The sequence below is a fragment of the Crinia signifera genome, chromosome 8, assembly GCF_055691185.1.
Source record: "Crinia signifera chromosome 8, ASM5569118v1, whole genome shotgun sequence".
NCBI lineage: Eukaryota > Metazoa > Chordata > Amphibia > Anura > Myobatrachidae > Crinia > Crinia signifera.
Window position 1 is genome coordinate 83,265,918 of NC_139224.1, and position 23,763 is coordinate 83,289,680.

At 43.3% G+C, this 23,763-nt stretch overlaps 1 protein-coding gene across 1 annotated transcript in view; it reads right to left on the minus strand.

Annotated features, from left to right (window-relative positions):
- HMCN1 (hemicentin 1) overlaps positions 1 to 23,763 on the minus strand; it is a 362,739-nt gene that overhangs the window by 194,740 nt on the left and 144,236 nt on the right. The window contains 9 exon segments of the mRNA XM_083156769.1: positions 2,103 to 2,264; positions 2,729 to 2,851; positions 4,168 to 4,264; positions 6,840 to 7,015; positions 10,357 to 10,480; positions 13,198 to 13,349; positions 14,085 to 14,261; positions 17,706 to 17,807; positions 21,651 to 21,774. Coding sequence (XP_083012895.1) covers positions 2,103 to 2,264; positions 2,729 to 2,851; positions 4,168 to 4,264; positions 6,840 to 7,015; positions 10,357 to 10,480; positions 13,198 to 13,349; positions 14,085 to 14,261; positions 17,706 to 17,807; positions 21,651 to 21,774 — 1,237 coding nt within the window.

Genomic DNA, 23,763 nt, shown 5'->3' on the forward strand with positions numbered 1-23,763 from the left:
AGTGCTAAACTATGCAATGGATGACCATCGATATTTTTACATATTGATGGTCATCCATTGTGTTTGATTGATTGGCCTGTGGGCCAATCAAACACGGGGGCGGGGCTTCGTGGGTGTCAGGGGGCGGAGCTTTGCTCAGTGTCCCGGCACTTTGAAAAAAAAAAAGCAAAACATCGTTTTGCTGTTCCATCGATGGCGGGAAACCATCTGGTTCTCCCCCATCGATGGCAAAAGTATTCGACATCGATGATCGATGGCCATCCCTACTGCAGAGGGACACCCAGCCTGTGCGGCCACGAGGAGGTTGTTGCAGCCCACACCAGGAGAAAGTCATCCCAGGACACAGGAGGTAAAGTCCGCCCAGTAAATAGCGCCGGTGCCGCTGTGGGAAACCTGTCAGTGTCACCCCTTTTCTCTCCCTGTCACCCCTTTCCTCTCCGTCACCCTTGTCCTCTCTGTGTCACCCTTACCATCTCCATGTCCCAATTACCAACTCCTTGTTACCCACTATCTCCCTGTCCCCCTTATCCTCTCCGTGTCACCCTTACCCTCTCCGTGTCACCCTTACCCTTTCCATGTCACCCTTACCATCCACATGTCACCCTTACCCTCCACATGTCACCCACTATCTCCATGTCACCCTTACCCTCTCCGTGTCACCCTTACCCTCTCATTGTCATGCTTACCTTCTCCTTGTCACTCATACTATGTCCATGTCACTGTTACCCTCTCAGTGTCACCCTTTCCCTCACCGTGTCACCCTTTCCCTCTCAGTGTCAGCCACTATTGCCATGTCAACCTTACCCTCTCCTTGTCACCCACTTACCCTCACTGTGTCACCCTTACATTCACTGTATCACCCTCACCCTCTTGGCCACCAACATCACCTGCTGCTTCATCAGTCACCCACTATCTCCCTGTCATACTCTATCTCGGTGTAACTCTTTCCTTAGCCCTGTCACCCACTGCCTCCTCAGTCACCCACTATCTCTCAGACACATCTTCCTATTTCGTCACCTTGGCCTCTCTCTGCCAACCACATCACCCTCTGTCTCTCCCTGCCCCCTTTACATCACCCTTTAACTCTCCCACTCACCCACTGCCTCTCCATTTCCCACTCTCGACCTGTCACTGACTGCTTCCTACTATCCTCCTCTACTTCACCCACTGCTTACCCCTGGCATCACCCTATTTTTCCTCTTGTTGCCCATTCCCTGGCTAAACTCAATACCCTCTCACTGTCACCCATTGCCTTACCCTCTACCTCTTCCCTGTGTCACTATCTCCTCACCATTCTCTCTTTCCATAGGATATATGGAGCAGCAGGCACAATGACCTATGGTCTTGTTATGAGCCATATCACAGGAGGGGGGGTTATGCCTCATAACCCCCCCCCCAACATAAAACCGTTCTGGCGCACCTGATAGTGAGTAACCTTACCAGTCTTCCTGGCCCCCTCCTGCTCTCTGAAAGCGGCAGCCCACCAGGCATCCCTGCTCCCAGCTAGCTGTAGCAGCGTTAATGTCCACCATGCTGAGTCCGACAGCCTGCTGTCTGTCATGTAAGTAATCACTTTCTTCCCCTTGGCCATAGAGAGCTCTCTTAAGTAGTGGTATAACACTAATTTATTGTTTTCCACCCTCATTCTACACGACAGGAAGGTAATATTGGTCATATTATTATGCAGCTTATCTATTGCTGTTTTAAAAAAAAACGTTAAATGTTATTAAATTTTTTAAATATATGGTTTTATCTCTAAATAATGACTGTGTTAAAATAAGGGGGGGGGGTGGGGGGGGGGGGGGAATAATAATGGTATAATATTGTGATGTGCCTATTGTCCCTTTAACACTCACTATATCATTGACAGATTTTTAATACCACCACAAAGATAAATATTTAGATATCACTTATAGGGAGAACTATTTTTGTGAGAATAAAGTAATTACATGAGTCTTTTTCTCCATAAAAAATATTTGATAAATGAAATTATTTTCTCTAAAAATATTTTCCTGCATTTCATAAATAAAATATAGGTATCCAATGTGCCTACCCCCCAAAAACGGACCAAACATTACTCTTTATTATTGTTTAGAGCTTACCATACACTTTCACATTGTACGTCTTTGTTGCAGTCCCAGCTGAAGTAAAAGCAGTGCAAGTATATGATCCTGCATCTGATTTCATAATGGCCGCAATCTGCAGATGTCGTCCTCCAGAATGTGAGCGAACTCGGCCAGTATCATCTGGCTCTAGTGCAATATCTGAAAAATACAACAACCATTTACTTATTACCATTTATTTATTCAGTACACAATCCACCAAATTGGTGAAGGGTACACTCACTCATCTGTGTTTTTGTGCATTGTTATAAATAACAGCAGAGAGGTGTAAATCATCCTTTTCCATGGATGTTCCAGCCCCTCAAATTAGAATGGTGCCACCTGCGGATTATTGTGGAGCGGCAATTATTCATTTTATACATCCTGTTATTTTTATGGGGTGTGTCCATGCACCCGTTTTAGGCCATTACCAGGGCCCAATGTGGCTCTCGATGCCCCAGTCTGTAAGAAAAATATCACACTCACCACAAAGAGAATACTCTGTGGTACCAAATTCACCAATTATAGCTGCTCCGGGGATTCCATTTTTGAAAAATACTAACATTTTTGCATGAAACACGTCAAGATTGGGGTAATTGGAAACTCCATGTAAGACATTTACTAACCATTCTTTTTCCAGGACAGTGTTGGAGCTGGAATGCCACTTGAATCACACACAAGGCTAATTTGCGTTCCTTCAATGACTGTAACCTCCGATACATCCGCAGAACCCTTTATAGTGGGAGGAACTAAAATACAGTAAATATGGTAAACATGAGATACTCTAGATGGATACCTAGAAATAGATTGGCCAAAAAACAACAACAGACAGCTAGACACAGTAGTTGAAAACATGCAGGAATAACACATTTTTACTTTTGAGGAACAATAAAATCGCCAGTTAGATTTGTCTAGTCGATGCAAAAGTAACCGCATTATAAACTCAATGTCTGATTCCTGTGCCAAATGGCTTTTATAATATTTTGGATGCCTTTTCATTTCTGCCAAATAGAAAAAATATTGTGCCACGTTACAGAGAGAAAAAAATGTTTTGCCACAATTTAAGAAATATATCACCCCAATACTGTGAAACACATGTGATTTAGCTTAATGTTGTGTCAGGGACTTTGGGCCAGATGTACCAAGCTTCAAATACAGCCAACCAATCAGCTCCTACCTGTCATGACACAGACTGTGTTTGAAAAATGTCAGGAAGGAGCTGATTGGTTGGTTACTTATCACTCTCTATTTTATCACTTTTAAAGCTTAGTGCATCTGGCCTGTTGTCTTTCTGGAATCACCTTAAAGAATTTGGTGCATGAATAGAAATAAGTCAGCACATTAGCACTATTAAATCAGAGCTCTCCTCTCTGTTGGTGTAAAGTTGTTAGTGACAACAATGAAATTGTCAATATTTTGCCCAGCAGAGGTGGATTTAGACCTCGTGTGGCCGTAGGCAAGATGTCAGTTTGGGGCCTCCTCCCAAAAAACAATCCATGGCACTATATTTGTACTAATGAACACAGGTGGCATCGCTAGAGTAACGTGGCGCGTGCAAAGTCTACCGATAAATGCCTCAGTTGTGTGAACATCGGCATTTCCTGGATGGCCAGGATATCTTTATAGGGGCCCTTGGGACCTGCTGGGCCTTAGGCAGGCACCTAGGTTGCTTATGGAAAATCTGCCTCTGCTCCACAGCCTGGGGCTTCTGAGCTGTAGCAGGGGAGTATGAGGGTGAAGGAGGGGAGCACTGAGCATGGTCTTTATGGTATGTGTCTGCGGAGGGGGGACAGACTTGTTTTGTGCCTCTGCAATGATACAGTACTGTGCATTTGCTGTCTGCAGACCACATATGGGAGGACTTTCTGTGGTAAATTAATGGGTCCTGTAATTGACTAATGGGCTCCCAGCAAAAAAGCTTGAGAACCTCTACTCTTTTAAAGTATATATTATCTGTGTTATATTCTTTGGGTTAATGCTATACAAGTTTTGCTAATTCATGATAAAACGAGTAATGATTTATTTCATGCTTAAAAAATGAAAATAAACATTGAATAATACATACCTACTACATTGACGTTGAAGTTTTTTTCAGTTTTTCCAGCAATGTTAACAGCCTTACAAGAATACCGCCCAGTGTCTTTCACCTGAACACCCTCAATCTGAAAAATAAACCTAATGTATTTACAAATCATTAATAATATCATTACAAAATTGACTCAATATCTTATTAATTATAAACTATTTTTTCAGGTGCGTGATCAAACCATCCTACTAGAACGAGGCAGTAATCTTTTATAACAGTGGCACTTTAGGTGAAATGCACATGAAAGACTAAAAACAACAGATGGTTATATTCAAAGAAGGCAGTATGGGGGTTATTCAGTCCTGATCACAAGGCTGCAAATTTTCATGCCGGTAGATAATCGATAGAATGTGCTTGCGTACGGCTCATAGTATGCATGCACGATGCCATCCTGCAATAAAATACTTCTATTTTTTTTATCGATGATCGTACCAAAGTTGATTGACCAAAAGCTGGTGTTTGTGGGAGTGTCAGGGAAAATGCAGACATGCCCAGGCGTTTGAAGGGAAGTCATGTGACATCAGCTCTGGACAGTCTGTTTCTATTGCACTGTGACCGCCCAGGGGAGCGTAGTGATTAGAATGACCTCCTTAATGCAGATTATTTTCTCACAACCTCATAAACTGTATACCTTATAATGCATCATTTGAGATTTGGCATTCATGGAAACTCATAGATTTTGTGGAATCTATGGGTTAGCGGGTGGGAAACCGCTCAGGATATGGCACATGTATAGCGAAAATTATCTGAATAGCTCTGGGTGTTAAACCCACAGCTTTACCCATGCAGTAATCAGTGCAGGTAATTAAATATGCCCCAATGTATAGAAAGTAATAAACACAACACAGCAGCATTAATTCCAGTACTTGTGTGTAATAACTGGGCGCCCGTTTTTTTTATTATATGCCTTAACTTAAGGCATACAATCAGATGCGATGGACCCGATTTTTTCGGAAAAATCGGGTTGATCGCATCGCATCGCATCGCATGCAACCAAATCGCATGCGATGCGATGCGATCGACCCGATTTTTACATTGGATCCAATGTTAAATGGTCCCTGAGACCCGATTTTACATTGGGTCCAATGTTAAATGCCCCCCCGACCCCATTTTTTATTGTATACCCACCCTGTTCATACCTCCACTATCCAAATGGGCATGGAGTTGATTTTATATAGTGTGGCAAGCCCGATGTGTGGTGAGCGCAGCGAGCCCCGCGAGGGGACGCGGATTACTTAACATGTATTCCGCGTCCCCTAGCCACGCTTCGGGCTCGCCACACTATATAAATTCAACTCCATGCCCACTTGGATAGTGGGGGTTTGAACAGGGTGGGTATACAATAAAAAATGGGGTCTGGGGGGCATTTAACATTGGACCCAATGTAAAATCGGGTCTCAGGGACCATTTAACATTGGATCCAATGTAAAAATCAAGTCGATCGCATCGCATCGCATGCGATTTGGTTGCATGCGATGCGATCGACCCGATTTTTCCGACCCAATAAAAAAATCTGGCGCCCAGATTTTACACAAGTACCACAAAACCTAATTCCAACAGAATAATCATGGTTTGGGGCAGTTTGGCTGCCTCGTGGCCTGACAGATGTATAGTATAATTAACAAGTTGAGTAATGAAATAAAAAAATTACACAAAAAATAGAAGAACCAATACAAACAAAAAGCCCAAGACTATTGCTGAACTGTAATAGTATTGCAGAGAGGAATAGTCCACAATTCCACTGGACATCTACAGTATACAGGTCTGATCCATGGCTGTAGGATATGTAGGAATGAGGTTATTGATGCCACAGGAGGGCCAACCAGTTCATAAATCCAAAGGTTCACATACATTTCATCTCTTCAATGTAAATGTCTACAAGGTGCGTTCGGTAAAGACATCAACCTTGTGTAAGCAGGTGGTGTATGTCTATTGTTAGTTGAAGACCAGATCACATTTTATGAACAATTTAGGCAGAAATCCAAGAAATTCCAAAGGGTTCACATACTTTCCTTTGTAAAGGCAGCAGAGTAATATATGTACATCTGTATGTATATATAGTATGAATGCAATTATTCGTCAAGTTTTCTGTTTTGTTCATACAGTATACAGTAAATGGGTGGATGCAAAATCACTGAAACCCAAAATCATGTGGAGCACAGCGCAGTAACAAGCTGATGTTGCCAACAATGATATATTTTAGACTTATGATTTGAGACTTGATTTTTTACTACTATATGGTGGTAAATTGGCGGTAAATTTGAAAATAAGCAATAGTACTAAGAATTGCTATATTCTCAATACATCCTAGGAAAACCCGTGTTTGATCTCCCTAGCCCTGCTGCTGCGGTTCCAAATCCTGGACTGGATCTTCCACATTACCCTAATGTGGAAGTATGCTGACCCTGCCACACTGGCATCACATCAAGGGATGGTGGCACCATAGTAGAGAAATTTACTACACTTATACAATCTATGTATAGGTAGGATGACCAATTATGAGATGATGCTTGAACATTAAACATTTATTACATATTATTCAGAAGCGATGTTTTCCATGACTCAGAAAGAGCCTATAATATTTACACAAACTTTAAACCCTGTCTTTCCTCATATGATGACGGTCTGAAATAAATATGTAAGTGACTTACCTGTAGAATGCTTCCATTGTCCAAAATCAAGAGACGTGATCTGTTTACCAGTGGTGTCCAGTCTTTGAACCAGGTCAGTGCGGGAGGGGGTATTGCATTGCTTTCACACTTCAACACCAGTGTGTCGCTTAGTAAGATGGATACATTTTGTTCTTCTCCCATGATGTTTGGGGGTACTACATTCAATAGAAATACAGCGGTTACAAATGGTTAGAAGACAGGCTCTTTTCATTGGACAGGAATAACTATGTTAATGCAATAGCTGATCTATGTCAATTCAGAATTCCTATGGTAAGTGGCCCAATAATGATGAAATATGCAGCCCTCTCTGGTACCAAGATCCACAGGAAGTCAATTTATTATGTTCTTGTATAAATCAGCTAACTTACTGTAGTATGATTGTTATATGTGAGCAGGCGATAACCAATACTATACAGTACTACAGGGGTCCTCAATCTATTTTGCTCTGGGACCCCAACAGACAATAAAAATAATGACATGACCCCAGCAAGTTACTGCAGAAGGTCATCACATCACATGTGTAGTCAGCAGACAGCACATACTGTACATGGCAGCATTGTGGTGGTAAAAAATTATGTAAGGAGTCTAAAATAACAGACAACAGACTTTCCAGATTCCTTGAATAACTGACTGAGATTAGAAAAGTCATCTGCCTGATGGGCAGCGACAAGGAGCCGCGACCCCATCCTGAGAAGATCAGGACCACTTTGGGGTCAGGGCCCACAGTTTTAAAACCGCTGTGAGTACTCCATTAGTTGTGTTTAATGTCCTCTTCTGCAGCTGTCCTTTAATGTCCTTAGAAACACCATGAAACTGACCTAAAGGCCCCCATACACCAGAAAGAGATTGGACCCAACAGTCCAATCTCAACTGGTCGCACGACAGATTATGTGCATACGATCACACGATGCTCACTCCCATCGAATGGTCGGTCCTCTGATCTGACGTGCTGCATGTTTGATCGAACAAGCGATTGTATGTGCTTTTAAGCACATACGTTGGCTCGTTCGATCAGTCCATGACCTGCATATGATCAGGTCATATGCAGATCATCCTGATGTATGGCCAGCTGTACAGCCCATAATGGAAGAACATGTCCTGTTAAGTTTGCCCTGTACTTTTGCAATAACTGTGCTGTACAGTGCTGATGGCCCAATGTGGCACCTGATAAAGGATATTAATTGCAATACAAATAATAGTTATGGAAATAAACTTATTTCTGGAGCCCTGTATTGAAACAATCTCAATTCGGTACTTATGTAGTATCTGGACGCCCGATTAAAAAATCGGGTCCATCGCATCACATCGCATGCGACCAAATCGCATGCGATGCGATGGACCCGATTTTTCCATAGGATTCAATGTTAAAATGGACTGAGTCCATTTTAACATAGGATTCTATGGGAAAAAGGGTCCTTTTCATTTCCCCACTATCCAATTACGCATGGAGTTGGATATAAACCTGTGGCGAGCGTAGCGAGCCACCAAGCCCGAAGCGTGGCGAGCGCAGCGAGCCCCGCAAGGGGATGCGGAATACTTTTTAACAAATTCGCGTCCCCTCTCGGGGCTCGCTGCGCTCGCCACGCTTTGGGCTCGGTGGCTCGCTACGCTCGCCACAGGTTTATATCCAACTCCATGCGTAGTTGGATATAGAAACATAGAATTTGACGGCAGATAAGAACCACTTGGCCCATCTAGTCTGCCCCTTTTTTAAACATGTTACCTCAAACCATATTTGATCCTTATTTTTTTGTAAGGATATCAATATACCTATCCCAAGCATGTTTAAATTGTACTACTGTATTTGCCTCTACCACCTCTGATGGGAGGCTATTCCACTTATCTACTACTCTTTCTGTGAAGTAATTCTTCCTCAAATTTCCCCTGAATCTTCCTCCCTCTAGTTTCAGTGCATTTCCTCGTGTTCTGCTGCTCCTCTTCCTGTGAAGAATGTCTCCCACCTGTACCTTGTTAAAACCCTTGATATATTTGAAAGTTTCTATCATGTCCCCCCTTTCCCTTCTCTGCTCTAAAGTATACATATTAAGATCTTTTAGTCTTTCCTGGTACGTTTTGTGATGTAGGCCATGCACCATTTTAGTTGCCCTTCTTTGTACAGTCTCTAATGTATTTATATCCATCTGGAGATATGGCCTCCAGAACTGAACACAATACTCTAGATGAGGTCGTACCAATGACCTATACAGTGGCATTATTACTTATTTCTTTCTACTGCTGATACCTCTCCCTATGCAACCCTAATCTCCCTAATCTGACTTGCCTTCTTCATTGCTTTGTTACATTGCCTACCTGCCTTTAAGTCCCCTGAAATAGTGACACCTAGATCCCTCTCTTCCTCAGTAGTTTCCATTATAGTGCCATTTATACTATATTTAGTCTTTGGATTTTTGCAACCCAAGTGCATGATTTTGCATTTTTTGGCATTAAACTGTAGTTGCCATGCTCTTGACCATTCCTCTAATCTACCTAGATCATCAATCATTTGTTTTACCCCTCCTGGTGTGTCTACCCTGTTGCATACCTTTGTGTCATCTGCAAAAAGGCACATTTTACCCTCAATTCCATTTGCAATATCACCAATAAAGATATTAAAAAGCACTGGTCCAAGTACAGATCCCTGGGGTACTCCACTTGTAACCTTTCCCTCCTTTGACTGTACTCCGTTTACTACAACTCTCTGTTTTCTGTCCTGCAACCATGCTCTTATCCATTCAACTATCTTAGAATCCAATCCCAAGCTTTCAAGTTTATTTAACAGTCTGCGATGTGGGACAGTGTCAAAAGCCTTACTAAAGTCTAGATAAGCTACATCTACAGCCCCACCTTGATCTATTACTTTAGTCACCCAGTCAAAAAAGTCAATAAGATTTGTTTGACATGATCTTCCCCCAGTAAACCCATGCTGTTTTGGATCCTGTAAATTGCTGGTTTTGAGATATTCTACAACTCTTTCTTTTAAGAGTGTTTCCATCAATTTCCCTACTACTGATGTAAGGCTCACTGGTCGATAGTTGCTTACCTCTTCTTTGCTTCCACTTTTGTGCAGTGGGACTACATTCGCTGTTTTCCAGTCCTCTGGGATTATTCCAGTAGGTAGTGACTGGTTGAATAATTCTGTTATTGGTTTTACCAGCTCCCCTTTGAGCTCTTTTAGTATCCTTGGATGTATCCCATCTGGCCCCATTGATTTATCCACTTTCAGTTTTGAGAGTTCTGTGAGGACTTTCTCCTCTGTAAATGTACTTGTTTGGATAGTGGGGAAATGAAAAGGACCCTTTTTCCCATAGAATCCTATGGAAAATCGGGTCCATCGCATCGCATCGCATGCGATTTGGTCGGATGCAATGCGATAATCGGGCGTCCAGATACTACATAAGTACCCTCAATTCTGTGATGCCCACTCCTAAACTAGCTCTGTATGTGTAAAACATCCAGTGCATCAGTTATATATACATTATATATTTATACAACTCACCATACACAGATAAGTCAAAATCCTTTTGCTGTTCTCCAGCAGCATTAACTGCCACACATGTATATTTCCCTGAATCGCCAACCTGTGCATTAGTTAATGAGAGAACTCTGCCACCTGAAAGAATCTATGACACAGATATAAAACAAATGATGTATTTATATTGATCACACTGACACAACTCATTATGGGGGGTGATTCTGGTTGTTTGCAATAGCCAACAAATTCATTTATTTATTAACAGTTTCTTATATAGCGCACACATATTACACAGCACTTTACAGAGAATATTTGAACATTCACATCAGTCCCTGCCCCAGTGGAGCTTACAATCTAAATTCCCTACCACTTGTACACGCAAACACACACAAACATTCTAGGGTTAATTTGTTGGGAACCAATTAACCTACCAGTATATTTTCGGATTGTGAGAGTACCTGGAGGAAACCCACGCAAACATGGGGAGAATATACAAAATCCACACAGTTAGGGCCATGGTGGGGGTGGAACCCATGACCTCAGTGCTGTGAGGCAGTAATGCTAACCATTACACCATCCATACTGCCCCAATGGACAAAACTATGTGCCCTGCACATCAATGTTGCCAAAAAGTGGTTTTCTGACTGTACAACTTCAAAATAATGTAATTGGTGCCATGGAGGCCAGATGCAATCAGTGGTAAGTGTCCTTATCACACGGATTCACAGAGCACAGTACCAACAGAGTTAGTGAATGTTATGTAAACGTCGCACCGCACTAATATGCAAGTGGATACGTTTACATCCACTCGTGTGTGGAGGCATGGAGGAGAAATTATTTGATGGTTGCTCACCATCGAATGATTTCTCCAGCTTTTGCCCTAAAAAGTAAGTCGATTTTCTGATGCCTGCTATACTGCGAATTGGAGGTGGGCACTGACGTGATCTCAGCCACCAATCCCAAACAGGCATTGACACACCTGCATTCGCAGGGGTACACCCAGCATCTGTATGGGTGCGCCCATATATCACTGCGGTCTCCTGCGTCCACCCCCTGCCCGTCACCTCTCCACCCATTGGGGCCTTTGCTGAAGTCGGTCCTGAGCGATCAGATCTGAATCGACCCATCAAAATGTATTGGTATTTTGGCTTTGAGGAATGCTATAATAGGGCACTGCTACTGAGATAATGGTAATTATTATAAAATCTCTTTCAATATCATTTTCATAATACCATACTCACACATAGACGCTGGGGAATGACTGGATACATTTGGAGTTTATTTGCATCCTGACATTTTCAGACGAGCTCTCTGTCTCGCCTAACTCTAATCATGTCATCCGCCCGGATACATCGCCCTCCATCATGTTCCAGAGGTCACCCACATCACCCTCTTCCTCCACTACTAGCTTCTCCAATGGGTTGCTTGGAGGATCGGGACCTACAGACCTCCTGGAAAGGGCATCTGCATTGAGGTGCTGTTTTAGGGGGTGGCGGTAGTGTTGGCAGTATAGGTAGTATCAGCAGTACAGAAGTGCTGGGTGTTTTGGCACTACAGGAATTTCAGCTGTGTCCTCACTGTGGGGTGCTGGTAGTCTTGGCAGTGTTGGCATGCAGTGATGTCAGCAGTGTGCTCACTGTGACGGTGCCATGGGTACTGGCATTGTCGGCAGTGCAGGAGTGCTGGTGGTGTCTTTAGTGCGGGGGGGCTGCCAGTGTCGGCATTGCCAGGGTGGAAGCAGTGTTGGTAGTGCAGAGGGGGGGGCAGGGTCAGACGGCATTGGTAGTGCAGGGGGGGGGGGGGTCAGGTGGTGTTGGTAGTGCAGGGGGGGAGGACAGGCAGTGTTGGTACATTGACAGTGCAGGTGATGTTGGCAGTGCTTCTACTCCCATCACAAAATGAACCCAATTATCTAGAAATACTTTTATTGTGTGGTTTGTGTTCCATCAACCACTGTAGGAATCAGTAGACTTAGGGGGCATACACTTTAGGCGATGAGTGCTAAGCGATCTAGCCTCAGCGTTCTGACTAGATATTTAGCACATGCACTTAATATCTGAGATGGGGAAGCGACGCGTGGGACCGGTCATACACTCAATCAACTAGCATGGCACAGGGACAGCGCAGAATCCCCAGAGCACAAGAAATGCGGAGCTTCTCAGCCTCCTCCGGCTGCAGCAGCTGCTGTGTAACTGGCTGTAACTGGCTCTTTAAAAATAAAACAAATTCCAAAAAATTACCGGGGAAAGCCTTAGTGCTCCCCGCACCCAAAATCCCCCACTGCCCAGTAATATAACAGACTGTTGCCATATATAAATATATATTAGCTACACCTATTATTGCATTGCGCACTTCCTTGGAAGTGCGAATACTGTAAAGAGCCTAATAAAGAGCCACACACATTGGCCAAATGTACGATTGTTTGCAATGTGCATCCGATCCATCCAAGGGCATGTACCATTAACAATTAGAGCTATGTGAATTTTTGTGGCTATCCAGAATATCATGGAAGTCAGTCAGATCTCTACTTGCAGTCAAAAGGGGATGGAACTGCAGGACACGTTGCAATCTGACTGTAGGCATGTACACAGAATTGCCACCTGCTGAGAGGTGGACAAGCATATTTTAAGCTCCAGTAATTTCAGACAGACTTAGGACAGAACTGGAGCAAATCCATCCTGTTAATGGTAATGGTTGGTCTCAAAAACTGATGTACAGCATGGGGACGGGGCGGATGGTGCAGTCACCCAGATGCAACACACTCTTAATATAAATTGCAATCAGCTAATTTTAGCATGCATTACGGGCCACTTTGCATGTAGCTCTGAACCACTTCCCCAGTTTTCATTGTTATTGCCACAATACCTGAATTCCACCACGGATACTGGAGACTGGGCTGCCATTTTTTAACCATGTTAATCCGGGAGTTGGGAACCCTGTGGCTTCACATTCCAGTCGTACAGGATTGTTGATTATCACAGTAACAGGATCATTTGTACCAAAAATAAATGGAGGAACTGTAAGAAAATGTATCAAATACAATTATATAGATGTTAAGGACTTGCACTGGCACATCAGCTACTACAGTTTTAGCACAAAAGTTAACGAAAAATAAAATAAAGGATCGTCAAGTCACTTCTTAATCTGTAGCACACAGGTCTACTGCATTGGATGGTTGTGATGATATAGAGATCTTATTGGCCACAAAGTGTTTCCTAGTTCAAACTAGGGGAAAATTCTCTCTCTAATGGACAAAACAATGTGCACTGTAGGTGTGGCAGATGTAACATGTGCAGAGTGAGTGAACCAGAATCAGGCCCTAGGTATATTGCATACTATCTTTGTTTTGATTATTCTAAAAATTAAGCTCTAATTAAATAGATGTAATTATGTAAGTAAGCTAAAAAAAAAAAACACTCACTGACACAGCATACAGTATATTATTCACACATAATATATAATGAAACGCATATTGTAAAGTTAACTGTGTTTATATCACCACAAAAATTCTGAAGTACTGCAGAAATGAATCTTGACTAGCTGTATACGTGCTGAACAACCATGGCTGCAGAGGCACTTCCTGTATAGTAATTACTTCCTGTATAACAAACACTTCTTATACTGTATAACAAAGTGGATGACAATGATGCAGTTTCACTCATTCACGTACAACATACAGCTACACATACAGTATAAAGAAACAGATATTACTAATAGTGTCATACATTTTTACCAATTAATGTGAAACTTACCCTGCACCTGTAGAATATAAGAAAGTTCAGCTGAGCCTGCTATGCTACTTGCTACGCATTTATAAACACCTGCATCAAATATCTGAGCACTTGTTATCTGATATATTGTTCCATGATTTGACAACATATCTCCACCAATTGCTATGACAGGGTGGTTATCCTTTGACCAAGTTACAACTGTAAAAAAACACAAAAAAATAAGAAATATTAGGTAAAAAAGATAATGGGGGGAAGCTCTAACATCCGCGCCCCCTTATCGCCGCAGATCGCCTACATAATTATCGCATATGCTCTAACATATGCAATGATTATGGCAAAGGACAGCTCTTGCATTAAGAGCTGTCCTTTGCGGTGAGAGACAGCGGGTCCCACCGGGACCCTGCAGCTCCCACCGGCTCTCCCCTCCCAGCCTTACCCGGCGCCGCTGCTGCTGCGTCGGGCTCTCCTCCTCCCTGCACCTGGAAGAGGATCATAGTGTAGGGAGGAGGAGGTCCCAGGTCCGTGCAGCACATGCGGGGTGGCAGTCGGTGCGGGGCGGCAATGGGTCGCGTTAGAAGCCCATAGGCTTCTATGGGGCATCGCCAGATTTTTCTGGCGATGCCCCCTGACGCGATAAGCCGGCGGGGGATGCTTAGAGCATCCCAAAATGCGGTAAAAACCCGATAACGGGGTTTTTACTGCATTTTTAGATTAGAGAATCTCCCCCAATGACACTTTAAGACATGTTTATTATTATTATTATTATTATTATTATTATTATTATTATTATTATTATTATTTTATTTATAAGGCGCCACAAGTGTTTTGCATAATGTTGAATAAATAACAAAAATAGAGTACAAATAAAGAGCGCCACAGTACAATACACACTACAGCTTAAATTTAAGTAGTGAGGACTCAATCAACATACAACTCAGGGACGTGCGGTGAGGTTAGTGGATGGTGAGGCACTGGCTTGCTTGGACCCAGCGCCAATGGGCTCTGTTGGGAGCGCTGAGTCCGGGTTGCTTCAGCGCTGACAGGCAGGTGTGAGAGCTGCCGCCTGCATAAGCAGCAGAGACCGACAGAGCGGCTCCTGCCTGTCAGTGCAGAAGCAACCCAGATCCGGCGCTCCCCACAAATAATTAGGCCCCATGGTGTCACAGATATGCTATCCTATAGGGTCTCCCAGCACATACCCTGAGCCAGCCCCGCCAAGTCTAGTGCAGCCCATAGGCAGCACATGGGCGATGCCCGGGCACAGAACGGCTGCTACAAGTGCAAATTACTAAATAGCAGAGCCTGGTGGCCACTATGACAGATAGCAAGGAGGTGGCATGGATGGAATCCTGGCAGGCTGACAGGGGTGACTGTCAGCAGGAATTCTAATTAGCAATATGGGTGTAGACTGACTGAGCATGCTAGTGACAATGTGGAAAAGACTGTCACTGTCTGCTTTAAGGGGTACATTGAGGCAGTCTGCTGTCCCTGCTGTGCACCCAGGACCATCTTAACAACATTATGGGCCCCTGGGCAAAGCAGGCCAGTGGGGCCGCTAATTACACAATGTATGTCAAATATAATAAAGGCCCTTACTGCTCAATTTAGGGGCTGCTGTCTGCCAGACACTTAGTCAGGGGCTGGCTGGCAACTTTTACCCTGGGAGGCAAATGCATGAAATTGGCACTGGGAACAGTAAAATGGCCAAGCATACAGATCCCCATTCAGGACAAGCAGAATTAAAAGCATTTGTAGCACCTCGCCACTTATGAGTAAAGGGGAATAATTGGGATGTAATGGGAAATCTAACGTAGACTCATATAAAGTTCAGTTGGGATGTGTGTGTATGTGTGACACGTGTATACACACACTATCAACCTATCACATCCCCCCTTACACACACACACCCACACCCCCATTATATATACACAATATAGCTACCAACCCCCACACACTCCTTATGCCAATTACGTCCCCCAAATCACTTATATACAGAAATGCCTCCCACACACCCCTTTAATGCTCTATAAAAATCATTATCATCTACCCCCTAACCCCACAAACACATATATTTGGAGATCATGAGGCCACACACATAATGAGGCCATGCAGTTTTTACTTACTTGTTTGGGCTTTATATGTGGCTGGAGGATCATGAAGCAGCATTCTTCAACTGCAGAGCTCTCTCGCTGCGGGGCCCATGGTAGGAGGTGGAGCTGGCAGTCATCAGGCACATGTAAGGAAGCCGGGCACCGCTGGTCGCTCGGTTCGCTCCAGGCCCTAATATGCTGTGCTCCATGCCTGCGCCCTGCGCTGAGATGTGATGCTCCATGCTGCTCCAGCCTTGCTCCGGCACTTTTGCGTCTCCAGGAGACGGGGACAGTTTGAATCTCGTACCTGTGCGACCTCCCATTATTGAGAGAGGACACCATGGAGGCACTGACTGGGCTTGGCTGCCGAGCTACTACAGTGCAGTCAGCCTTCCAGTGCTGCCTGTGTGCTCCGCTCTCCTAGTCTCAGCGGGAATTCAGCGCAGCGGTGAAGACACCGGCGGGGTGGGATAAGGTGCGGCAGTGCTTTCCGCTCTCCTTCTCTCAGCACCGCCAGGAGGGGATGCGGGGTGGTACGGCGTACCCCCTTACTTGCACCACAGTCCACCCTAAAAACCGGCTGAGGCTGCTGCGCTCGCTCCCCTTGTCTCCGGCTCTGTCCCCTCCGCTGAATGGGGAGCAGGTGACATGACTAATGTCTGTAGAAACGGCACCTGTAGAGGTGCCTCAGTGACAGCCATGGACGTGCTTTCTGCGTATATGAAAGCACGCCCCTGTCACTGAGGCAGATTTGATTGCCCAATCACATCTGCCTCAGCGACAGGGGCGTACTTTCATATACGCAGAAAGCACGTCCCTGTCACTGAGGCACCTCTACAGGTGCCGTTTCTACAGCTTTTTTGAATGGGCTTTTACAGCCCGGCGCTCGGATCCGCCCGCTGCCCGCCCCCTGTTTTGGACCCATAACATTGGCAGCAGGAGGCACCGCTCTCGGTGCCTCCTATGCCAGTAAAAAAAAGGGGGGGAGGTAAAAATGTATAATAATAAAAAGCATACACTTATGACAAATAATATGTGTCATAAGTATTTGTTTTGTATCATTTTGCTCATTAATGACAGGGGAGGCACTGCCTCCCCTGCCTCCCCTGACTGCACGTCCCTGATACAACTAGAGGCTTGAGGCCAATGTTGGAGATGAGTATGCAGACGAAGATGGTTACTGAGTGTTTGAGTATAAGAGAGCTGTGAGTGAAATGTGAAGAGAAGTGAGCTTTTACAACAGGAGGGAAGAGGGCCCTGCTCGGAGGAGCTTACAATCTATTAATGTTAATTTTTATATAATGCCACACTGATCTGTATAGTACGTGTAACACACAGCTCGCTGGCAGATCTATGGATTTCTAACACAATTATATTCGTAGATGACTAAATACAATTGCATGGACCATTGAAAAACACAATTTTATGAAACAAGATATCTAGTAAATTTGTGTGTTTGGACTTGAACCACTCTTAACTATCCCAGCAGTACTCAGTGTGTTTAATCACAATTGGTAATACATTTACCCCTAAGTGTTTATTCTTTACTTACCAGGATGAGGGTTGCCTGATACTTTACATTCAAGTATAACAGGGTGATTGGCAAGTACTGTTTCATAAAGAACTTCACCCGAATTCTCTATTTTCGGAGGCTCTGTCGATGTAAATTTGAAAATCAATTAGGCCAGTAGCAGAAGCCTACAATATGTACACAAGGAGCATAATATAAAAGTTCTGTTGATAATATGAACAAACATTATTTGTAACATGTAGTCCAGCGGTTCTCAAACTGTGGGTCCTGACCCCAAAGGGGGTCCCAACATTCTCAGTATGAGGTCGCGACTCCATGTTTCTGACCATCGGGCCAATGACTTTTCTAATCTCAGTCAGTGATTAAAGGAGTCTGAAAAATCTATTGGATTGTCTGTTATTTTGGACTCCTCCCATCATGTTGTGCCTCCACAATGCTGCCATGTACAGTATGTGCTATCAGCTGACTACACATGTGATGTGATGGCCTTCTGGTGTCATTTGCTGGGGTAGTATAATTATTTTTACTGTCTAATGGAGTCCCAGAACAAAATAGTTTGAGGACTCCTGATGTAGTCTAATGCTACTAATGCTACTATAGTAATGCTACTATGGCTAAAATTGAATGACAATGACATATAATGACTGAAGTATGCGCATTTATTAGTATAACAAATTGTGATATAACACCATCTCTTAATACCCTCATTACACTAGTCCCATTTGGGCAGATTTCACCTGATTCCGAAGGATTGGCCCAAATCAGATGTGTACCACATCCCATTAGGTCTGATGCGAGGTCCCGTGCGCAACTCGGACCCCCTCCCGGCAGCGGGGAAAGGGGTCGCATGCGATACATGCATCGCATGTGAAAGGACCTCATGCGATAAATGCCATACATCCCGGATGGCTCAAGGGGGATCGGATGGCCATACACTGCTGCGAGACATTGCAGTAGTGTATGGTCACCTAGTATACTATGAGGAGACTAGCGGGCAGATTTATTAAGCCTGGTGAAGTGATTAAGTGGCCAGTGATAACACACCAGCCAGTCAGCTCCTAACTGTCTTTTTTTAAACCCAGTCTGTAACTTGACAGTTAAGAGCTGATTGGGGCTATAGGCACCAAGCTTCAAAAGGTCATGAAGTGGAGAGTGATAATCTACCTGCCAATCAGCTTTCAACTGCCATGTTACAGGCTGAGTTTGGAAATGGCAGTTGGCTGGTTGTTAATCCCTCTTCACTGTATCACTTTCTGAAGCTTGGTGCATCTGGCCCTATGTGTCTTACTTATAACAGAAATTATTTGTAGTTTTTATATTGTATTAATTATTTATTAACTTTCTACAATTACTTTAATTCCCTAAGCAAATGTGAGCTTTAAATGTAGGTACCCACTGGTCTAATATTTAAAAGTTCAAATTCTAGTTTTATTGCATGTTAAGCAAATGCTTCAAATTGTGTGTGTTTTTTTTTCCATATACTCCATTGCAATTGATGTGCTTAACTTGAATGAATGGAGCATTCTTTGTTCTGAATATGGCAAAACTCCAAGGGCAGGATGTATCACGCATTGAATAGAGATAAAGTTGGCCAAGTTGACAAAGTTACTGCCCAAAGCAGCACCTGTAATTTCAAAAAATTATACTAGATAATTGACAGAAACAGATTGTTTGCTTCAGGAAATTTCTTCAAGGTAGACCTTGGCAGAAAAAAACATTGCCAGTGCAACCCCCCCCCCCCCCCTCCCCGCCACCGCCCATCTCCCCATATTTTTCAAACAGCGATCAGAAAAAGCACTTGCTATGATGCCCCTGCCCACATGACATAAAGAATTTAGAGAACACTCTAAACAAAATGGACACAACAATCATTAGAACACTTGACAGCACTTTGACTTTGATACGAAACACGTAGGGCCATAGGGCCAGATTCTCTAAGCTTCAAAAGTGATAAAATGGAGAGCCAACCAACTAGCTCCTGTTTGACATTTTGCAAACACAGTCTGTGACATGGCAGGTAGGAGCTGATTGGCTGGCTGTTTATCACTCTCCATTTTATCACTTTTGAAGCTTAGAGAATCTAGCCCATAGCCTAGTGTTGAGATCCCCACCACTGTCGTGTAGCTGAGGACAGAGTGTAACCGGCTCCAACTTAAGGTGCATTGCACCGAATTCATGCTCTTTGACTGCAGTGATTAAGAATCGCCAGCGTTGGTATGTCAATTTATACCTCTGCCTGTATGTTTCATGTTGGAATAAACTTTTACAAAAACTATTCATGCACTATCGAGTTCCCATTTCTGTACTTTTACAAATCCATTACCTGGTGGATACAGGTGTAACTTCGGAAAACGGAGCTGCCGGGCCGAATCTCCCAAGTGCTTTTCCAGCTTTATCCCAAGGAGGATTGGATATCTCCTACAACTACTTTTGGGACTGTGTGTTCCTTCAAGGTTCCTTTGATATTAATTTAGCGCACTGATTTTTTGTCCTTTATATAGTATGTAAATATAATAAAGTTTTTTTAAACCATTACACTATTTTGTTTAAAAAATGTCCCTAAACATGATGACTTTTTAAAATATTATTACATAATCTGGTACTTATGTAGTATCTGGGCTGCCGATTTTGTGATTGTATGCCTTACCTTAAGGCATACAATCGGATGCGATGCGATTCGATGCGATTTTGCATAGGATTCAATGTTAAGAAGGTCCTGTTCATTTCCCCACTATCCAAGTGGGCATAGAGTTGATTTTATATAGCATGGCGAGCGCAGCGAGCCACCGAGCCCGAAGCGTGGCGAGCGAAGCGAGCCCCGCGAGGGGACGCATATTTCTTAAAAAGTATTCTGTGTCCCCTCGCGGGGCTCGCTACGCTCGCCACGCTTCGGGCTCGGTGGCTCGCTACGCTCGCCACAGGTTTATATCCAACTCCATGCCCACTTGGATAGTGGGGAAAGGAAAAGGACCCCTTTTTCCCATTGAATTCTATGTTAAAATGGACTCAGACCATTTTAACATTGAATCCTATGGAAAAATCTTGACCATCGCATCGCATACGATTTGGTCGCATGCGATGCGATGCGATCCGATCCGATTTCTAAATCGGACGCCCAGATACTACATAAGTACCCATAATCTAAATAGCTATTATTTACCCAGTAAGGGTAAGTTCTAGTCATGGCAGCCATGCACTGACCCGCCAAGGTGCACTGATTAATCAGAGCATGTGAACGTCTGCTACATGTGCGCTGAAGAGGAACGTGGATTTAAATCTCATGGGGCCCTAACTAAGATACTGATGTATGGCCCCCTCCCTCAAACAATCTTTAGCACCTTATTTTCATTCCTGATTTATGCTCCTTTGCATATTTGTTGTCTTTTCTCCTTATATTATATAACAGTATATGACTTTGCCTCTTCACTGATTGCACCATGGGGGTTATTCAGAGTGGATCGCCGAGGTGTGAATTTTTAGTCCATTCAGTTATCGAATGGATGCTCATGCGTATGGATTGTAACAAGCATTCACAATTAAAAATAACAACAATAGTGAAAGGATCTAATTGCAATCCCCTCACAATTTGACTGATAGGTATTTGGGGAGGGACACCTGCCATTTTCTGGGAGAGTCCGAAAATACACAGGTGTGCCCAGGAGTTTTAAGGGAGGGCTTGTGACATCAGCGCCGGCCTTGATCAGCCTGTCTCTGTTGCAGAGTTGTGGAATGGTCAGACTTCAATTTGCACAGACTGGAAAAATCATTTGATGGTGTGTGAATTGCGTCTGGGTTTTCAGGTGGGTAGTGATCTGGGATATTTTCGCTATTCACTTGCAGTGCACAGTTCTATGTGTCTGGTGGCAGCTATCTACTTTAGTTATCTGCTACCTTGCAGATGAGCGATCTAGTCTGAATTATTAATAATCATTATTATACCACTGTTAACTATATGCATTCATTTACCGTAAACATTTAACCAAATGTTTTGTTCGGCTTCTCCGGCTGCATTTGTTGCCACACAGGTGTATTCCCCGGCATCTTCTAACTGAGTATTCCTGAACTGCAGAATGCGACCAAATGATTCCACCTACAATGTAAACATAGAAATACTGTAGTACATTACCAGAAATCTTCCGCAATCTTATATCAGGCTTTGAGGTTACACTATTGGAAGTTCATGTTTTATATTAATTGGGATTTTAGGCAATGCCATTCAATGCAACAAAACATACATGATAGATAAAATACAAGTCCTTTAGCAATAAAAAAAACATTCTTCATCAGTTACAAATCTAAAGGTCAATACCGTAATATTGGGAGGATGTCTGTAATTCAATATACATTTCTTAACATACTGTAATGTCTGTTTTCTACTTATACAGTAGGTGCAATATACACATTTTGTGTAAGGTCAGGATTGTGCTACCATTACACAAACCTAGGCAGTTGTTTTGTTACCAGTGCTTAGAGGTTGCCTGCACACTCCATAAGTAGCTATATTTACAAAAGTGCAGGTTTATATAAGTGAAGATGTTGCCCATAGTAACCAGATTATATTTGTCATATTTATCTAGCACCTTCTAGATCTAGAAGATGATAGCTATAATCTGATTGGTTGCTATCAGGGTTGGATTGTCAATAGATGCCACAGGCAAGATTCCCCGTGGGCTGACGTACCCACAGGACCACCTGAGGCCAGGAGATGATAGAGAGTGACAGACTGTTGATGTGGGTGTGTTACTGGGAAGAAGGTGGCATGTCGGTGTGGGATTGTTAGAGAATAGAAGGTGGCAGGCTGGCATCAAGAGCACATAAGTGGGTCAGGTGTTTTTTTTCCAGGCCACTTTAATTTTCCATTATGCCCTTGGTTACTAAAGCCAACAACTCCACTTCTATAGACCCTCACTTTAATAAACTTACCCGACACTACCAGTAAGAGGTCCCGAACATGCCACGCCCATCTCTCACCTAAATGAGGAGATGTGGGGGCAATTTCCAAGGATGCTGCTTTTATGTATTTTGGAGAAGCACCACCAACAATGTGGTTTATATTGACATGACAATGTACTTCTCTATGAATACTAAATCAGAACTTTTTCAAATAAATTTAGATTTAAATTATGAACACTGCAAGTTCTAAAACACATGTATACGGGCCGGGCCTTACTCCTATTGACGCCCATTCAGTGTTCCCTGACATCAGAATCAGGACAACAACAGACTTTCAGTATTTGACATTCTGCTGCCATTCGTGAGGTGGGAGGGGGTGTAGTCTCTGTATGAAACTTTTTATGTTTAAATACATCCTATCGACAATGGGATTCACAGACAGTTTCTGGTAATTAAAAGGACTGCAGCATGACTATATATGTCTGTGGCTGTACCTACATATGAAATGCTACGCTACAGTAAATTGATAAACTCTAGTAAACTCTAGATGAGTGGGCAAAAAAATGGAAGATGAGGTTCAATGTAGATAAATGTAAGGTTATGCACCTTGGGAGACACAACCAGTGTGCAAGTTACAACCTTAGTGGAGAGGAACTGGGTAATTCCATACTTGAAAAGGATCTAGGAGTCCAAATAGACAGCAATCTAGGATGTAGTGCCCATTGTAATGTAGCTACAAAAAAGGCCAACAAAATTCTGGCATGTATTAAGAGGGGAATGGAAACTAGGGACTCAAGGGTAATTATGCCACTATATAAAGCATTGGTGAGACCTCACCTGGAGTACGGAGTACAGTTCTGGGCCCCACACTATAAAAAGGACATCATAGAATTAGAAAAAGTCCAAAGGCGAGCAACAAAGCTTATTAGGGGAATGGAGAATTTAAGCTACGGGGAGAGATTAAGCAATTTGGGACTATTTACATTAGAAAAGAGACGTTTAAGGGGGGACATGCTCAACATGTACAAGTATATCAAGGGCCAATATAAGGAACTGTCACACACCCTATTTTCTACTAGAAAGGAATCTAGGACGCGAGGGCATGAGTATAGATTAGAAGAAAAAAGATTTCATTCAGCTAGTAGAAAGAATTTCTTTACGGTCAGAACAGTCAAACTCTGGAACT